The sequence below is a fragment of the Pagrus pagrus genome, assembly GCF_965226575.1.
Source record: "Pagrus pagrus genome assembly, chromosome: 17".
Lineage (NCBI taxonomy): Eukaryota > Metazoa > Chordata > Actinopteri > Spariformes > Sparidae > Pagrus > Pagrus pagrus.
This window is the reverse complement of record NC_140201.1, coordinates 27,654,938-27,674,919: the sequence shown is the minus strand read 5'-3', so window position 1 is coordinate 27,674,919 and position 19,982 is coordinate 27,654,938. Positions and strand designations below refer to the sequence as shown.

Genomic DNA, 19,982 nt, shown 5'->3' with positions numbered 1-19,982 from the left:
AGTTGACACTGTGTGACGGGCACGACTCACTGAAATCCAAAAGCTGGCCTCAACTTTGAATGGCGACTTGGCGACAGTGCGGCTGGCTGCTATTGGCCATTTTGTAACTTTTATCACTCGTAGTTTGAGCATAATATTAGACAACCACCTCCATCATCAAAACACCAAATTAGGAAATATCTTTTGAAAGACTTTTGGTGTTTCATCCCTCCAGTAGACTACCAGACTTGTAAATTTAATGCCAAGCCGCACTGAAACTGTTTTGGTGGCACGTGGTGGCCTGGCTGAGACACTTCATGTTGTTTATTTCCTTTAATTTGTCACTACTCTGTATATCAAAACAAAGATATTAAAGCTGACAGGACAGAAGACGGCTATGGATAGCTGCAATTAATTGCAAGGGCTGGCAGCCCTCAAAATACTTGAGGATCTGAGGCGAGCATTTTGTACAAGGTAAGTTTCATATTAAAACGTTATCAAAGTTATGTTAGAGTCAGTCAAAACAAATTCAATGTAGTTAGCTCACGCAGCTACCGTTAGCTAATAAACTCAAGTAGGGTTTGTTTACTAGCCTACTAGCGATGCTAGCTGGCTAGTCCTTCTCAGGACTCTGTTTGTATTAGCTGGTGGTCCTAGATCAGATGTTCTATACTACTGGGGGTACAAAATTCTCGCTGCAGATCCTCGAGTATTTTGAGGGCTGCCAGCCCTTGCGATTAATTGCAGCTATCCATAGCCGTCTTCTGTCCTTCTCAAAGGGAATTCTGTAAAAGGCTAAATCAGGTTTGCAGCCTTGTCTGTTGGTACAGCAGGAAATACCCATTTTAACAACATAAAATGAAGTTAAAACCGTCCGTCATGGCGCCCGTATCTCGCGCGAGTGGAACGTGACGTCACGTGCAAAGGGTCAATTCAGGCTTTAAAAAATCAGTGCCGTGATGGCAGTGTTCAGCCAATCACAGTTCATTTTACAGAGCAAGCTGTTTTGGGCATTCCTATTGGTTGCTCGACCAAAGTCAATGCGCATTCAGGTTCCGTGAAGGTGCAATGGCGGACGTCCCGGCAGGAAAAGCCGCTGTCCCGGCATTACCAACAAAAGCGTACACGGCTAAGGAAGCCAAAAAAAGGAAGACCGATGTAGAGAAACGAGAGTCTAAGAGGGAGAGTGACAATAGACGGAATAAATCGCGTGTAAACATTGGACAAGCATATCCGAGGTGGAGAGAGCTTCGCAATAGCATCGGGTTGAAGTTGGATACTGAGCTTGCTGTTCTTCTCCTGGACAGGTGAGCCTCCAATGTAAGTTTTACGTAGCTGATAATCTAAATGTGTGGTAGTAATTGGCTGTGTAGTTGAAATGACCGTGAATCTAATAAAGCAGGCGGTTCGTGGTCATAATTGACGAGTAATGTTATGAGTTGATTAGCTTTATGCTAACCGGAGCCAAAGGCTCACGACAGCTACAAGCAAGTCAGAGCCAAAGTCAACGTCAAATTTATTGTCAATACCGTTATATATACACGACATACAGAGGACGTGTGCCGTGTAGATATGGATGTGACAGTTATTATTTATTTTCAGGTTACGGTGAAAAGAAAGAAGTGTCTGAATAAAGTGGTTGTCTCCGATAGTCCGTGCATGTGGGGGTAATTGTTTACTTTAGCGTTATATGTTGTTTTATTATTCTTAGCATTCACACCTCTTTCCCGTGATATATAAGTATTGCTGTTGTCATTAGATTATGCTGTATAAGTATCACGTCAGTATGACAAATATCTTAGCGTTATTAGTGCCAGACATGTGGGCTATGTCATGAGACGTTAGCAAGAAATAATTGTTGTTGGTCTCTATCCCTCTTCTAAACAATGCAAAAGTAATGTTTGTTTGTTCATACGTTCAATTTGTTCACGAGAGAAAGGTAAAGCAATTTTTTTTTATACCTGTAATTCGGCCATGGCTAGTGTATGACAGAAAAGGTCCGACGGAACGGAGCGGGAGCGGATATGGATTTCTATACATGGGAGCGTGGAGCAGAGGACTTGCAATTCACCGCCATAACGCTAGAGGCGTGTGTGTGGGGCAAAACAGCTGGATAGTAGTAATCAGTAGTATCTTTGGCTGGACGACAACCGCCGTAAAACACGAAGACGAAGGAGCTTTTCCCACTCCTCCAGTCTTATCGATTCACCACGCGTGTTAATTTCGTCAGACGAGACGAGACGAAAAATATGGGTCAACGATGGTTTTTTTCATGACGAAAACGAGACGAAATCAACGCCCTTTAACACTGACTGTGACGAAATTAACACGCATTTTTTGTTGACGGAAAAACACGAGACGAAATCTACTTAATCAAATAAAAACGTAATACAATGTGTCTCTTTTTTCGTCACAGACTTTTAAATTACAATCCAAAAAGTGCGTTCACTGGATGCGCGTCAGTTTTTTTCTGCTCCTGCGCTGCTGCCAGGGGTGTGTGTGTGTGTGTGTGTGTGTGTGTGTGTGTGCACCTGAGTGAGGAGCACACACAACACCGGTGCTCTGTGCTACTGTAAGTGCGGCGAGTACAAACAGAGCTTCTCTGGTGAAACGTGCTACAGAGTAATTTCACGTGTTAACCCGTGTTTCAATAAATGTATTCCTGCCTGATAAAACTGAGATGAGTGAGAAAAAGACTAAAATGAATCTAGTGGTTTGACCAGATTAATTGTGATTAACATTACTGTCAATCTGCTTTCAAAGACTGAAAAAAGACTATTGACTAAAACTATACTAAAATACTTTGGGTTTTCTTTGACTAAAACTAGACTAAAATGCCAAGACTTTTCGTCGACTAAAATGGTGACGTTGGATACAGTATGTATACAGCATCTTTCATGGACCCAGAGTCGAGTCTTCTTTTAGCTTGATGAATGAGGTCATTGACCATAGAAGTGGAAACACGAACATTTCAAAATTCAATGCCATTCAAACGGTCAAGTACACCCTCCAGTCCAGGGAGAAGACAGCTGTGGAGTTCTTCAAAAGGGAGGATGTGCAGTACGGGGAGGTGGACCGCACACTGTGCAAGAACACCCCCCCCCCCCCCCCAAAAATATCCTTCTCACCTTTTTCAGCCCTGACCTGTTTGCATGCCTGATTAAGGGAAGACGTGTTATGCCAGAAGTTTCCTTTGATACTCCCCTTGAGTTAACACAGCCAATGAGGTATGCAAGATTATCTGTTTGTTTTTGTAATATTATATGTTATATGTTATTTACTGGCAGTGTAGTTAGTGACTAATGTGCTAGCTGAGTTTATTGGATAATGGTTTGATAGCTAATTTATGTTTCTGTAAATGTAAATTTGAGTTTGAACGCTTATATCGTTTGAAAGTAATAGATTATGCAAGCTATGTGTTTGTGAAATTTCTTTTAATGTCTGTTGTCCATGAGAATACTATTTTTGCATTAGAGTTGTACCAAACACCCTTTATGATTTTGTGTAATTTTATTTCATCTAGTTCTCATGGCATGCTTGACAACAAGGATGTGTAAATAAATGCCTGTGACCAAAAGAACACTTTGTGTTTGTGATTTTGGCTAGATGGGGGCTATACTGGGCAAATCAGAATTAAATCAAAGATGTGATTAGTTGCATTCTGTAAACTTTCAGGTAATTGCCCTTCCCTTCTGAGCCCTTACCTAGGCCCTTAAAGCTAAACATTATCCAATTGATGATCATCAGAAAACTGACTCAAAGGTACACAGTTTATCCAGGGACATACCAAACTATCAGGACCTGCATGTTACACGACCAAACCAATTTTCTCGGTATCTTTCTGAGGTTATTACTCATTTATCCACAAGGGGGCAGCACAGACCAGTTTGGAGATTATTTTCTTAAGCAGACAGGGTTTTTAATAATGGACACAACAAAGGGATGTCTGCTTTGATACATTCTCATGCTTGGGAAAAAGCTGAAAAAATACTTTCCTAAGCATACTTTTATACCATCCTTTTCTAGTCAAGCTACCCTTTTTACTGAACAGAAACATGACATATATACTGTTTTCTGCTTTTATTTGTTTCTGACCTTTGACAAGGCTAAAAGCCCAAGCTCACCGTGATGTTGAGATAGACGCTGCGCTTTTCTTGGTCGTAGCTGACAAAAACCGTCTTCACCCCGACGTAGGACACATCAATGGAGCGAGGGAAGAGGAAGAAGACAGCCAGACTGGACAGTAACAGGCAGACCACTACTGATGCGGATACATACAACTTCCTGAGAAGGACACAAGACAACAAAATTGAACAAATAAAACATTTCAAAATAAAATATATATATATATATATATATATATATATATATATATATATATATATATATATATATAGTATATATATATATATATATATATATATATATATATAGTGTATATATATATATATATAGTGTATATATATATATATATATATATATATATATATAGTATATAACATATTGACGGGCCTCCCATTCCGCAATATCCGACTGTAGACGATCACACACTCCTTGGTTGAGAAGTCTGTGTCACCATCGATCATAAAGGACATGTACGTGCAATTCCCAATTTCAACAGCTGTCTTTCTCTTCAACGTGTTACCAATTTATTTTAACCCCAATAAATTGGGCACACGCAGGACGCAACGTCATTACTGTATTTTGGGTTGACGTCTAATCCATTTTTCTTCAATAGTATAATCTCGATAATCAATTAAAATGAAGTGAAGGGCAGCTCCTCTTTTGAGATGTTGTAGGCAACATTGCATTTAATTAACATTTCTGATTCCTCAGAGGACCTGAGGGTTGCTGCCTGCCGCTGAAATGCAGCCGTGAGAAGAGCCACTTTATTAACACACCTGTCCCAGCATGAAGTGTGTTTTTGCGAGATGTTATGTTTCATCCAGCTGCTTACGAAGGCACTGTTACCAGCCACGTTTGGACCGCACTCCATACAATAAATGCAGTGCATCGAGTTATCTATTTTATTGTATCTTTTACTGTATCTTTGTTGTATTTATAGTCCTTCCTGAAAGTATACATTTTTGGCTTTTTAGTCTGACTACTCTCGGGCTCTATGATCTCAGACTCGATAGGTCTACACTCCATCTCTGTCTCTGTCTCATCAGATGCCATCTCTGCTGAAGGGCTTAGCACCTTAGGGACTGAGGAGACCAGTGGCTGAATTACCTCCTTGTCTGGGCATGGACTGGGAATGACAGTAGGCCTACTTGTACTGGGCGGAACAGTAGGCTTACTTTTCTTGATGAAAAAGCTATCTATATGTCTAACCCTCTTAATTTTTCGTCGTCCGTTTCCTTTATCTGTTTACCGCAGGTGGTCAGGTCATAATTTTGAACACACACAGTCCAGAGCAGGAATATCTGGACCACAGCCAATCAGAAGCAAAGACCAGCCCAATATCTTTCTCTGATTGGTTAAGACTACGATATGAGCCTACCATTACTGTGAGTTTGGTCAAAAGAGATCAAATGCTTCGTTCCCAGAGAGGTTGGAACCTTGGAATAATTTTAGGCGCACCTTTATAAATTTAGATCGCATGAGAGTTTGGATTGGCAGTCACACCTCCTCCACGTTAGTGCTTAGCACCGGAGCCCCCCAGGGCTGTGTGCTCACTGACATCAAGATAACTCTATTGTCAAGAATGCACACAACACCCCCATCATCAACTGCATTATAAACAATAATGACAGTTCATATCGGGAGGAAATCAACAATCTTGCAGAGTGGTGCACAGAGAACAATCTACTGTTCAACATTAGCAAAACCAAGGAGCTGATTGTTGATTGTTGACTGCCTACATCAGTGGAGCTGAGGTGGAGTAGGTGAACAGTTATAGGTTCCTTGGAATTACTATTACTGAGAACCTATCTTGGTCAAGCATCAAGGCACACAAACCTCAGTACAAAGACTGAAAGCTGAGACTATGTCCTATTTAATTTTTCTAAATTCTGTTTTTTACAGTTTAGAGCTAACTTTTCATTTTCTTTTGAACCCATTTCTTTTAATCAATACAAAATATATATAATGATTTATTTCAACATTTTAATGATGGTTTTACCATGTCACTAACAACTAAAAAACATGCATGACAAAGTGAAGAAACATCCTTCTGATCGTGCTTGTTTGTGCTTGTTAAAATGCATTTTTTTCTTGCCACTGTCACCAAGTGCTTGCTCATGGGGGAAATCATGGGTCTTTGTAAATAAATTAATCATTGGGTGTGGTGTACACTGTAAAAAAGGATTTGAGGTTTTAGCTACCTCAGCTCATTTCCCTAAGTCAGATCAACTAAAATGCGTGGCGGACTTGAAATATGAAGTTTAACTGTGCCCAACTAATCAGTTCAATCAGAATAGTTCAGGCAATATACATTTCTTAGTTGACTCAACTTATCGATATGTAACCCCTGCAAAAGTGCATATGCAACCCAACACAGCCAACAAGGACTATTCACCAGTGCCATGTGCCACAAGAAACTTCATTTTCGGATCATGAATTCCCAAGTTAAGAACAAACTTTTAGCCTGCTTGTTTTTATCAAAATGCTTGTTAAGTGTTGGACAAGTAAACTAAATAAATGTTACACTGAGTTGTCAAAGTAAACCTTGCAGCAGCGTTTAAAATAACTTAACAATGTTTATGGTCAATTTTAGAACATGTGATTTGTGGCTGCTGTAGTTAAAACGTTAGCTCAACTATGGATTTATATTTGTGCCCCATATCCGAGTGTGTGGTTATTTTTTTTTTTTAGAACAGAACATATTCTTTAAGAAGTAGCTAAATGAATCATGAGCAACATTGTAGCTAAACTGTGCACATCAAGGTTTTGTGCAGTACACAATTCATGTCAAAATCTTAATAATTTCATTTAATTGTGTAGTATCAGTGCTACAGACAAGACATGATACACTAGAAAGAAGACACTAAGTTAATTTGTGGTTTTACAGTGGTGTTACAGAATGGAGGTTCTTCTCTCAAAAAACTATCTTTGACAAGTAGCCTGCTCTGTGTTTTGTCATCAGGTTAATCATGTTTTAGCTCCTCTAAGACAGCACAGAATCCCACTGCATAAACCAGTGAAATTTGAATTGGGCAGCAGCGGTGAGTGTGGAGTTCAGACAATGAGTTTGGAAAGATACTCTCATTGGTTCTGAGCATCACATTCGGTGGTTAAAATGACACACGTCGCCGGGTGGTAGCCTATGTCATATCAGCTGTCAGTAACTCGATGGCAGGCCTAAACTAAACTTGGCTGTTGGCTTTGTACTGTAATGCTTAATTTGCTGAGATTATTTCTTAGAATTGAGTATTACTAGCTAAAAATGTAAAACTATGACATGATATTTTCATATGATTTGTTGATTGTGGACAGATTTTTAAATTTTGCAGAGGTAAATCAAAATTCTCCATAGTTTTGGTACATGAATGACGGATACAGAAACCCAGAAAGTACTTAGACAGTAATCTATGTCAATCTGACTTTGACTTTCTTTTTCTTCAGAACTGGAAGCTGCACTGACTACTATGGAACAACCTGTCCTGTGAGTCGTATGAATTGGACCTGCAAGTTCTGCACATTTTCTTCAGCCAATCAACGCAGCATTCTGAGGCATTACAAGCTAAGACACGGACACTATAATAGGTCTTGCCCCTTGCCTTGCATCTACAATGACTGTATGTGCTCTTTTAAGACACAAGTTGCTCTTAAAAATCATTTGTTGAAACATGACTCAGTGGTTAATCAATCTCAGCCAGGCGTTGTTGGCCATGAGTCTGGTGTGTATTCAACCTTTACTGCGCACAAAAGTAGATATCACTGTGATTCAGGATTTAAAAAAATAAGACCTGAACTGATTTGTGATCACAGTGCAGCAGAAACCAGTGGGGAACAAATAGGAGATGTGGTTTCATTAGATTATGATAACCCTCCAAATGATGAAGATAACAATGAAGATAATGCGGATTCAATTAAGCACAGACTTGCATCCTTATTCCTTCGTATGCAAACAATTTTGCATGTGTCAAAGTCAGCTACACAGGAAAGAGTAAATGAACTGTATGAGATAGGTGTTTTAGCAGGAGAGTTTACCAATAGCTCAATTGAAAAAATTCTAAGAGAACATAATTGCAACACTGACAACACTGTTTTAACTGGGTTAAGGGAAACACTCCAGGAAACTAATCCTCTTAGTTTACTTTCAAAGACAGGACCTTTTGGCAGTGACTACAAGAGGTCATTGTTTTTCAGAAATTGTTTTCCTGTAATTGAGCCAGTGGAATATATTTTAGACAATAACTATCAGGAAGAAGACATTTGTATATGTGCCCATTCTAAGTGTTGATTAATGATATTCTAGAAAAACTATTAATTGAAGAATCAGTTACATCGCAGTCTGGTCATTTTAAAACTTTTCAGGACGGCTGGTTCTTCAAAAAAATTCCGCTGCTCTCCAGAGAGGAGCTGTCAATTGCTATTGGACTGTACATAGACGACTTTGAAATATGCAATCCTTTAGGTACTTCTAGAAAAAAATATAAGGTGTGTGCTGTGTATTCGGTAATAGCCAATTTGCCTATCAAATATCGATCATCACTACAGTCTATATACCTAGCAGTGCTGTGTAACAGTAATGATGTAAAATCATTTGGCTATGAAAAAATTCTTGAACCACTTTTAAAAGACATACAGATACTTGAGAACCAAGGTCTGTTCATCCAGAGGTACAGAATATGGCAGAAATTGAATATACTATTCATAACTATGTTTTCATTAGTGTATAATAACTAATAAATAAGAATCGTTATGTTTTTGTTACCTTATAATGAGCCTTGAGCCAACTTTTGCAAAGGACTAGAATTAATTGTTGTCTAGTTCTAGTCCAGCTATTGAAATTGCTGTAAGTCTTTGATACTGATGACAGGTTCAAATTTGTGTTTTGATATTTGGTAAGCCATTTGGATCACAGATTTGGCCTTTTAAGTAGCTATATATGCAAAAGAAAAAAAAAGATTTTAACACTGATCACATCTAGTATGTCTGTCTCAAGCTATAGGATGATTAAACTAAGGGAAATATTCAACACGATGAAGACACAGTGTTTTTATATCTATTATGGTTGTCTTATGCAACATGTATACATTTACTACCAAATTCAGTCTATCCTATTCGGTATTTTGGAAACTTTTAAGGTCAATACAATACAAGGTTTGTGACTTTAAGAAAATTATTTATATGCTACTAACACGTACAGTATTCTGTACAGCTAAAGCCTGTTATAGCTTATGCATTTGTGCCAACATACTCACCTACTAAACATAAAAAAAATATACCACTAAATGTGGGATGTATTACTGTGTTGAAATGAGAATGGCCAGTATAGTTTATTTCTCTCAGCTTGTCATGCTATAAAACTAGCAGCAGTATAAACACAAAACAATGTCCTGATCATACACAGGGCTATTCTGCAGAGATTGCCGAGAGTCGCCGCAATAATTAAAGGGGAGGGGAACAGAATAAACTCCTCTGGTCATGGTCACTACAATGAAGGAAAATGCCACCCACAGCAAAAATATTTTATCAATTTGTTGAAACAAAATAATTATGCCTTATGGCAGTGATTCTCAAACGGGGGTCCGCGGACCCCTAGTGGTCCGTGGTGTAATTGCAAGGGGTCCGTGAAAATAAAATATCTCTCAAAAAAGGCGCTGAATACAAACTTAACAGGATCTGCATCCTTTTCAAATTATGAGCCCCCTAGGGTTTCACTGGGCATACACCATTCATTTCTTAATAATGCTTTTATTGTGAAATATTTGCAGGAAGCTGATGTGGTAAAACTCATTAGCTTGTAAGGTTCAGTTTAGCGCTTGAAATTAAGCTAATGTTACAAACAAATTAAGGAGATGATAAGCAGTTACACAAAGAAGAAGAAGAAGAAAAAGAAGAAGACGACTTGACAACATGGAGAGATGGCTCAAATTAAAAGAAAGACCGCTTGTTTCAGACGAAGCAGACTCTGGGCCTCCGGAAAAGAAAGAGAAAACAGAAAGCAAAAAGAGACTTTATAAAGAAGAATACATCATGTTGGGATTTAAAGCAACTGATTCGGACCCTCAGCAGCCTCTGTGTTTTTTATGTGGAGAGGTACTTTCAAACCATGCCATGAAACTGGCACACATGCAGCGGCATCTGAGCACCAGGCATCAACCGTCAGTGGGCATGACTGCTGACTTTTTCACGCGGAAATTGTCCAAGTTCAGGGGGGCGCAAAATCACATGCGTGCCGCAAGTCAGACTTCAACAACTTCCCTTCAAGCTTCTTATCAAGTAGCTTTGCTTGTCACCAAAGCTAAAAAGCCATATACAATAGCTGAGGAGCTAATTGCACCAGCTGCGGCTATCCTAGCTGAATCCATGGTGGATAAAAAAGCCACAGATGCAGTCCGATCAGTACCGCTGTCTAACGACACTATATGCCGCAGGGTGGAGATGGCTGGTGACATTGTTCAGCAGGTGACCGACAAACTGAAAATAGCGGGATCTTTTGCGGTACAGTTAGACGAGTCTACTGACGTGAATGGAGAAGCCCAGTTGGTCATGTTTGCTCGTTTCAAAGATGACACAGTCAACGATATAGTTGAACACATCGTCTTCTGCAAGCCACTACCAGAAAAAACCACGGGTGAGGACATTTTTAATTTGATTGACTGTTTTTTCACGGAGCATGAGTTGGACTGGAAGCGCTGCTCGCATGTATGCACAGACGGGGCAGCGTCTATGACAGGTCGGCACCGCGGACTTGTCGCTCGCATCAGGCAGGTAAACCCCGACATCCAAAGCATGCACTGCATAATTCACAGAGAAGCGTTGGCTTCCGAACGCATGAGCCCAGAACTGGACAGTGTTTTGACAGACGCTGTGAAAGTGATTAACTTCATTAAATCACGACCTCTCAATGCAAGGCTGTTCCACAAGCTGTGCGAGGAAACAGGCAGTGACCATCATCAGCTGCTGCTACATACAGATGTACGTTGGCTATCAAGGGGGAAAGCACTACAGAGACTATTTGAACTGAGAGAGCAGGTGCACGATTTCCTCTCAGAGCATGGACATCCTCTGGCTGCTAAACTTGAAGACCAGACCTGGTTGGCTCACCTGGCTTACCTCACTGATGTTTTTGGCCACCTGAATGAGTTGAACACAAGCTTACAAGGTAATGACAAAACTGTTCTTCAGATGAATGATAAAGTTTCAGCATTCATGAGGAAAACTGACCTCTGGTTGAGAAGGTGTGAAAAGGGGGATGTCAGTAATTTCCCTCAGCTTAACTCTTGGATAGCTGACATGACACAGAACATGAAGCAGAACGTTTTGAAAACTGTAAAAATGCACCTGGCCAAACTGACAGCTGAGTTTGAATCCTACTTCCCAGACATTGAGGACAAGTCACCTAGACTTGACTGGATACGCAGGCCGTTCATGCACAGCAGCATGGATACAGCACCAGAGCAACTCCATGAGAGCCTCATTGACCAGACAGTAGCTTCAGACTGAAGTTTTCAGAGACATCACTGACACAGTTTTGGTGCTGTGTGGAGAGGGAGTACCCGGAGCTTGCAAAAGAGGCTCTCTACCAGTTGCAGCCATTTGGGTCGACATGCTTTGAGGTCACTTTCTCAGTTCTAACATACATAAAGACCAAACAGAGAAACAGACTTCAACCGGAGAGAAGTATCATTACAGCTGTTGCCACTATTCAACCCAGGTTACAGAAACTCATGAGTGGCAGACAAGTGCAAGTGTCTCACTGACAGTTACACAGCACACCTCACCACACCACACCCAAGTGACACAAAAAAAGAAGTGAGGATGCTTTGCTTTGCTTTGATCACACACACACACACACACACACACACACACACACACACACACACACACACACACACACACACACACACACACACACACACACACACACACACACACACACACACACACACACACACACACACACACACACACACACACACACACAGCCAGCCTCTACGGATAAAACTAAGACTTAATTATATGATATTCATTGAGATTTCATGCTTATGTTTGTTTTTTGTTCTTGAAGAGTGCATAAAAAAAATCTGTTTTATGACATACATATTACCCCAAAAAGGTTGAGAACCACTGCCTTATGGTCTTATCCCTTAAAGTACAAAACTAGGCATGTGTTTCAATCTCAACTGGTCTGGTTTTGGGAACAGGGATTAGAGGGTGGATCGGGCCTGGAAATTAAGCCCGTGCCCGGCCCGAACCAGAGACTTTCAGACCCGACCCGACCCGAGCCCGAATTAATTAATTAAAAACTAGGCCCGACCCGGCCCGATACCCGAAATATTATTATGCAAAATTCACGTTATTTTCAATGACGACAAACAGCGGCAGCGCAGCTTCTCCTGATGAGACGCGAGCCAGCTCTGTCCACACTGAACCCCACACACACACACTCTCTCTCTCTCTCTCTCTCTCTTCTCTCTCCCTCCCTCTCCTTTATTTGAAATGAGAAGTGGTAGTGGAGGAGGAGGTAGGCTACCACCCGTCCATCGTTTTAATTCACCAACTGAAAAACAGCCATCGATCATTTCATGAAGTGTGCCTAATGAGCGCTCATGAGGAGGACTCTCCTCTCCGGGCGTAACACAACGTCAATATTTATCTCATCACAGTCCGCCGTGCAGCCCTACCCGACCCGAGCCCAAATTAATTCATAAAAAACTCGGCCCGGCCCGGCCCGATACCCGGGCGGGTACCCGACCCAATTCCAGCCTCTAACAGGGATACAGCCTAATACTAGACTTACAATAAATTACATTACACAAATATCTATTGTCTAATAAAAAATATGTAGGTGAGTCAAAGAAGAATTTTCTTATTTAGGTAAACTGGCATCACATCTGTTGGTGTTTGTTGTCATTGTGTCTTAACCAACATAGGGCAGTAAATGAAGTTTGGTATAGTTACGGTACATGCTCAATTACTGAATACTTCGGAAGAGGAAGCTACACAAGGAATGGACATTGGCCTTTTGATTGTTGCAGAGGAAGGTGGAAGCAAGCTGGAGTTGCTGGCAAAAGAGATTGTCGATGTTGCTGTTGTACTGGAGGAGCACATCATTCTGCACGACCTAAGAGATGTTGCTAATGCCTTTGCAACACTGATGGGTCTTCTTTACTGCCTTAACATAGACTATCCCAAAGGACTGAGGTACACATTCGAGCTGATACAAAAAGCGTTCATGGGCATCGGAAGTGACAATTGTTCAGCCAAAGTTCATGGAATCCGAAACAAGATGCTTAAAGGAAAGGAGTATTGGCAAGTTGGTCAAGTTAATGGCAGCTATCACCGTTGAGAAACAAATGTTTCTATGATAAAACTCGCACTCAACCTCACACAACAAACTCACCTCAACAAACACAGCAACATTCCTACATACACATTACATGGCCAGAACACTCAACACAAAGCCTATGATCAAAAGAGACCTGTTAAAGTCACTGAAAATACTTAATGCAGATGTTGACTGTTGTATGTTATTTGTTCAGTTAAGAGATGATGTGAGTAGTGCTGTAGTTAAATTGCACAAACCTTTAAGCAGTAAGGTTTTATATTTTACAATGTCTATGTTTATATGTTTACTTCTTGCAAAGTAAAAGCACAGTACTAAGGCTATTTTGCATACAGTTCTATTAGATAAATGTTAATAACTTCAGAAACATGTTAAATATGTGGCATTTGTCATAATGTTCATCTCTACCTCATGGTTATGTTTTATCATTAAGTAGATTCATATCATAATCACTGAATCTTAAAATAAAAATGGCATTCTGAATGTTCTTTGAGGTTGAAGAATATTTTTTATGTAGTACTTCTAGAAAATAGACTTCAGTTGTGTGGGAAAATAATGCAGTTCAATTTTTTGAATGAACTTAATATTGCAACTTAGTTGAACTATTACTGAAAAAAGTAACCTGGCTGCCTTAAAAATATAAGTTAATTCAACAAAATGCTTAGTTGGGCCACGTTTATTATTATATTTACATAACTAGAAATTATAAATTGATTCTACAACATGCTTAGTTTAAACAACTTTTATTTTTATGTTTGTACAACTCAAGATATCGATACAATTTTGTGGGTTTTACTAATCATTCTATGTCGTCTCAACTAGGATTTAGGTTTGTACAACTTGAAATGCCTTGTCGGTATAAAAAAAAAACTTGCTGATTAAACTTAAAATATAAACTTGATTGGACTAATTTGTCAACTTCACCGTTGTTACCACAACTACTTATTCTAGGTTTACAGAACTCAGATATATTTTCAAACAACTGAAGTTTCTTAGCTTGCATAACTCTCATTTTAAGGCTTGCCTAACTCAAAATTTCAAAGCAGCCAGGTTACAAATTATTTTAAGTTGAACTAGCTTTTTTTTTTTTTTTTACAGTGAGCTCAATTTGGAGTGTCATGAGATGACTTATTGTGAATTGGTGCTATAAATATAAAGATCGATTGATTAATTTATTTATATTCAATCTCAGCAAGATTTTTCTCACATCCGCTGTGGTTAATGACAGTGGCCCGTCCTCTGGAGGTGTAGTAGACGTCACAGCTGAGTCTTTGTTGAGGAGTGAGCATAAAATGTGTTCAGCTCAATCAGGAGCTGGATGCTCCTGCTTTTGCAGCCTGTGACATTGTGAATCTCCTGCCACATATCTTTAGTGCTGTTGGTGTTAAGGTCTCTCTTCAGTCTCTGCTGATGTCTCTTGATCTGTCCACATTTTAACAGTTTTACTGATGGTTTGACCCTCTTTATCAACTGTGAGTATGTAGGCAGAAGTGGGGAAATATGATCTGATAGGCCAGAGTGAGTATGTGGGAGGGCTTTGTAGCTGCCAGGAATATTTGTATACACATGGTCCAGGATATTTCTCCCTCTGGTGGGGATGTGTAGGCGGAATTTAGGTAAAACACGAGGTTTGTTTGATTAAAATCACCAGCTACAATGAAAATTCCATCCATTTGTTTAGTCATTTTGCTGCTGATACAACAACATTTTAGCATCAGAAATTCGACATCTGGTGAACACTGTCCACCCACTTTAACTGTGTTTGAGCACCAAGGAGTATTTATGTAGGCACACTCTAGTCAAATCAGTATCAATTTTATGTGGAAAAGGTTTCTATACAATAAAAAAAGAAATTCTGAACACAAATTATTTTTGAGCATGTTAGCTAACCTTGGAAGTTTAATTCAACTTCCCACATTTATGCAAACATTGGGAGATGTTGAGACCTAAAATAATGTTGGTGTCTTAGTTTAACAGTGTTTCTGAAAGATAAAGTACTCACGTCCTCCTGGGTCGCAGTCTTTGGTCACTGTATGGAATCAATGCCACAAGTTGATTTTCTTGTCCTGAAACAGGCCAAAATCAATGATGAGTGAACTATGTTTGTGATGTAACTAAAGCCTATTCCATCATCCCCCTGGTTAACTTTGGGATTATAACTGGATATTGCAAAATCACACGGCTATGGAAAAAAGGCAACTTTTCAGTCTTCAGTCTGCTTGTTTAACAGCACCTCTGGGAATCCTCCCGGTGCCCTGACATGTGGGACATGTCACACTGTCCCGTCCTGTGAATTCAACATAGGGAAACGATGAGACGTCTCCAGCCTTCCCGTCCTCATTCTGAGTGTCCTCCAGAGGAGAGGTCATACTGTCCTGACCATTGTCTTCTGTCTGCTTAGTGAGCTGGGAAAAAGACTTCCCCATAGTCACACCTGGAAAACACAAGAACAGTCTGTGATCCACACCGTCAGCTGGCTAGCTGTTCATACTTGAGCTCAGTGATTGGCTCAGGTAATCAACAGGGACCAATGGAAAGCAATGATGAATGGGTCACAAGAAGAAGCGAGTAAAGCTGCCAAGATTAGATTTTTTTCATCTTTATTATTGATTAACTAAGTCAGTTTCTAGGGATAAAATCCCACACTCTCTGGTTCCAGCTTCTCAAATGTGAGAACTCACTGCTTTTTTTGTGTGATAGTAAATCAAAATTTGGGGTTTGTGGGATGGCTGGTCAAACAAAACCTTTGATGACATGATCTTGTTCTCTCAGATACAGGCACTTTTCTTATGTTTAATGGACCAAATGACTAATCGATAATGAGTTATTTTCCTGCACCAGTTTGAATTTGAGTTTGAATCCCATAAAATATATGGGCCTATACATTTTTTATTTTGGGCTGAATGGTTCTGCTATGTGATATATCTTCACTCAGACAGGCTTTAAAGACAAACAGGTGCATTTAGAACATTTAATAGAGACACACACATTCACAGAGCAACTTTCTCTTTTCCTGTTTCCATCTTCTGTTACAACAAGAACCGTTCAAACAGCGACTGAGTATTAGTACAAGACATGTTTCCCCAAACAAGACTCCAAAGATGAATCTGGTGTGTTTTGTAATGGAAATCTAAACAAAGAGGCATTAATGAGGACAGCTATGTCCTCTATTCCCGTTTTCAACATCTACTGTAGCTACCACAACCACAGATGCATTCAGATGAACGTCACCAGTTAACATAGTTGCGTGTTAATCCGAAACAAAGGCCAACAACGGTCAGCGATAACTTCCTGACGACAGGCTCGGTTGGTCAAACAAGGTTAATTATCATGTGTGGTATCACATGGGAGTTCCTTGTGCCAAGCGGCTGTTGGCAACATCTCAATGAATGCAGTTGTGACAGTTTAACTGGTGTTTATTTTAACTGGTGAGGGTTCTCGGCCCTGTCCTCTAACCAGGAAAAACATTCCAAACACCCTGCACATCGATCCAAGTCATGTATATGTAAATGAATTTTGACGTGGCTTGTACACTTCTATTCCACACGGAGATGCCAGAGTCTGCAACCTGCAAACCACTTCACAACGAACACTACAGAGCACACAATGACATTGTAGGTGACTGTGTCGATGCCTGTCCAAAAAACCGCAACTGTCATGAGAAATGCCAAAAGTGCATGTTGTTGGCCTTGTATCTTTGTCATGAATGTCTGCACTCACATACAGCTCATGGGTGGAACAGTCTGAGGCATTTGTTTATGCCGAGCAGCTCAAGCGCAGTGTGGAGAGCGCTGTTAGCTGCGGCTTTGAGTGCACAGCATCCAGGTTAACTTGTGACTCTTGTTATCATCAAGTATTTCTTTCATTCCACACTCCGTTCAAATGGTTACTCAAAGCCATCGGTCCCAGCCGTTTACATTGCTATTAAGCTGGTGCCAAGTCGTCATACAACCTGCTGGTGAAACAGTCTGCAGAGTATGTTGATATCAAGCCTGAAATCAGTGTGAGGTCAGTCAGCTGTGGAAAAGTGTGAGACGCCCAGATCAACTTGTGAAAAGAGACATTTTTGCCCCGTCCCTTGCCAAGAAAATCTGCCTGGAGCCTGGAGTCTTATAATGAAGGTAACACAGCCCAGAAAGTCTAACTTAGCCTATCAAGATTATTAATAGGCCTAAATGAACATTCATTTATATTTTCACATGATGTGGCAACTCTGCAGGGGGCTACTTATGCTTACAGTATAAGGTACTTGAACTTTGCATGACCATTTCAATGATGCCATGTTTTGGTGCATTTATGAAATAAAAGAACTAACCTACCATTAACAGAAATACAGTAGCAATACAGAACTATATATGCAGACCTACTTAAGTCCTCCCTGTGTTAGTGAAAATGTATGAAATTAGCCTCATTTGATTATAAATAAAACACAGCGGCAGGCTAGATTTAAAAACAGTAAAAGTTAAAAAACCAAAAAAACAAAGCACAGGACAGTTTAAGTTTTATTTTAGTCCATCTCAGTGTGAGTTAATCCTTTTTTTATCCTCAGCCACATACAGTGATCAACCCTCTGACTTGAGCATAAAACACAATGTTAGCTCAGGTCATTCAATCAATCACAACTTGATAGAACAGATACAATTCCGTGTGTAGGCCGCACATTTTTACTGTTGGAGAATGTAGGAATCACTGTTGGCCTGTTTACGTCATTATAAGACACAAATATGTTTTGCGGCTCCCGACAGATTTTTGTGGTGAGGGACGGGGCAAAAATGTCTCTTTTGATAGTAAAGGTTGCTGACATCTGCCCTAACTTCTGGTAAGAAGTCATCCTCTCCCTTCTGATATTAATCTTTACACCTTGAGCAGTGTGAGATACATGTCTGGACTTTGCTATGGACCATGATCGACGGTCTTTACAGGTGTTTGTATCACAAATTTATCTGGGCGTCTCGCGCTTTGCCGCAGCTAACAGCGCTCTCCACACTGCGCTCGAGCCGCCCGGCATAAACAAATGCCTCAGACTGTTCCACCCATGAGCTGTATGTGAGTACAGACATTCATGACATTGATATAAGGTCGACAACATGCACTTTTGGACGATTTATTGACAGTTGCGGAGTTTTTTTGGACAGGCACCGACACAGTCACCTACAATGTCATTGTGTGCTCTGTAGTGTTCGTTGTGAAGTGGTTTGCAGGTCGCAGACTCCGGCTTCTCCGTGTGGAATAGAAGTGTACAAGCCACGTCAAAATTCATTTACATAATACATGACTTGGATCGATGAGCAGGGTGATCGGAATGTTTTTCCTGGTTAGCGGACAAGGCCGAGGACCCTTCTCGAGACGGGTTTCTCAAACCACTCCTCCAGCACATCTGGGACCCTCACCAGTTAAAATGAACACCAGTTAAACTGTCACGGTGTACTCGGTGTAGTATTTAGCAAGTTACCTCTAACGCTATTTAAGCAAACATTAGGCCTTCAGGCTTCAGGCCTATTAACTTGAAGTTGGAGCTAGCAGCTGAAGAATCCACGAAGGCAGTTAACAATAGTTAAATATTCACAGAAGAGTCAATGTCGAAAGTGAAATCAAACAATAAAAGGAAGTGAAAGGGGAAGCTGTCAAGATGCCCTCTTGATAGAAAACCGTACATGACTGACAGTCGACCTTTAGCTAACTAGCGAATAGCTAATAAACTGTCAAAAATGAACATAAGCCGTTTCCAATCTTAGCTAGGGTTATACGGTGGCTAGTTTAATATCAAGCACTGACTAGCAATCGGAAGTGAATGTGCGAAATGCTGCAATAACATGTACTTTGAATGGAATATGGTCAGAGAGATTTACCTGAATGTGACTTTGTTTACAAATTTACTGCTGGTCGGTCATACAGTTTTGTTTATCCAATAAAAACAGACATGCGCGGGTGCGGATGCTTCTTCTTCTTCTTCTTCTTCTTCGGCTGCATCCAAATGTTCGGACTTCACTGCACTTGCATACTCGCGGACGCCTTCGCGGGAAGTCTTGAGGGCAGCTGCAACCCACTATTTATCAAGCTCAAGCGCTCTCGAGTGGATTATGTGCTCACTTCCAAAGTGTCCGCTAGAGGAGCGGACTAAAGCGGACTTCAGTGATTTAATTATCCACAATTCAATGCTATACGGGCGTGATGTTGTAGAACTTATTATGAATGGGTAACACATTTACTTTATTGAAACGTTATTTGAATCGCCTAGGCCAGAAATAATATTGAATCACACCGTGATAGAGAAATATGTAAAAGTAGAGGTAACCAAATGGATTTTATTTTTGCAGTCTTTCGGGCTGTTTATCAGCGGTATAGTTATGTGTATTTGTGATAACAATCACCACGTCACGGGTACGTAGGACTCACGAGGGTCGAGTAAGTTCTTCTTCTTCTTCTTCTTCTTCTTCTTCTTCTCTAATTTAATGGCGGATCGCAAACCAACGTGTAAATGTGCATACCGCCACCTACTGTACCGGAGTGTGTAGCCTCAGGTTTTCATGTAGGCTACTTC

At 40.3% G+C, this 19,982-nt stretch overlaps 1 protein-coding gene across 1 annotated transcript in view; it reads right to left on the bottom strand.

The window, feature by feature from the left end:
• The window catches only part of LOC311273116 (transmembrane protein 106B-like), a 30,187-nt gene extending 10,685 nt beyond the window's left edge, over positions 1–19,502 (bottom strand). The window contains exons 1-4 of the mRNA XM_084380006.1: positions 19,291–19,502; positions 15,675–15,875; positions 15,444–15,507; positions 4,104–4,263 (exon numbers count right to left, since the gene is read on the bottom strand). Of these exons, the coding sequence (XP_084236132.1) occupies positions 4,104–4,263; positions 15,444–15,507; positions 15,675–15,867 (417 nt within the window). The 5' untranslated portion in view covers positions 15,868–15,875; positions 19,291–19,502. The remainder of the gene's footprint in view (positions 1–4,103; positions 4,264–15,443; positions 15,508–15,674; positions 15,876–19,290) is intronic.
• Positions 19,503–19,982: the final 480 nt, after the last annotated feature.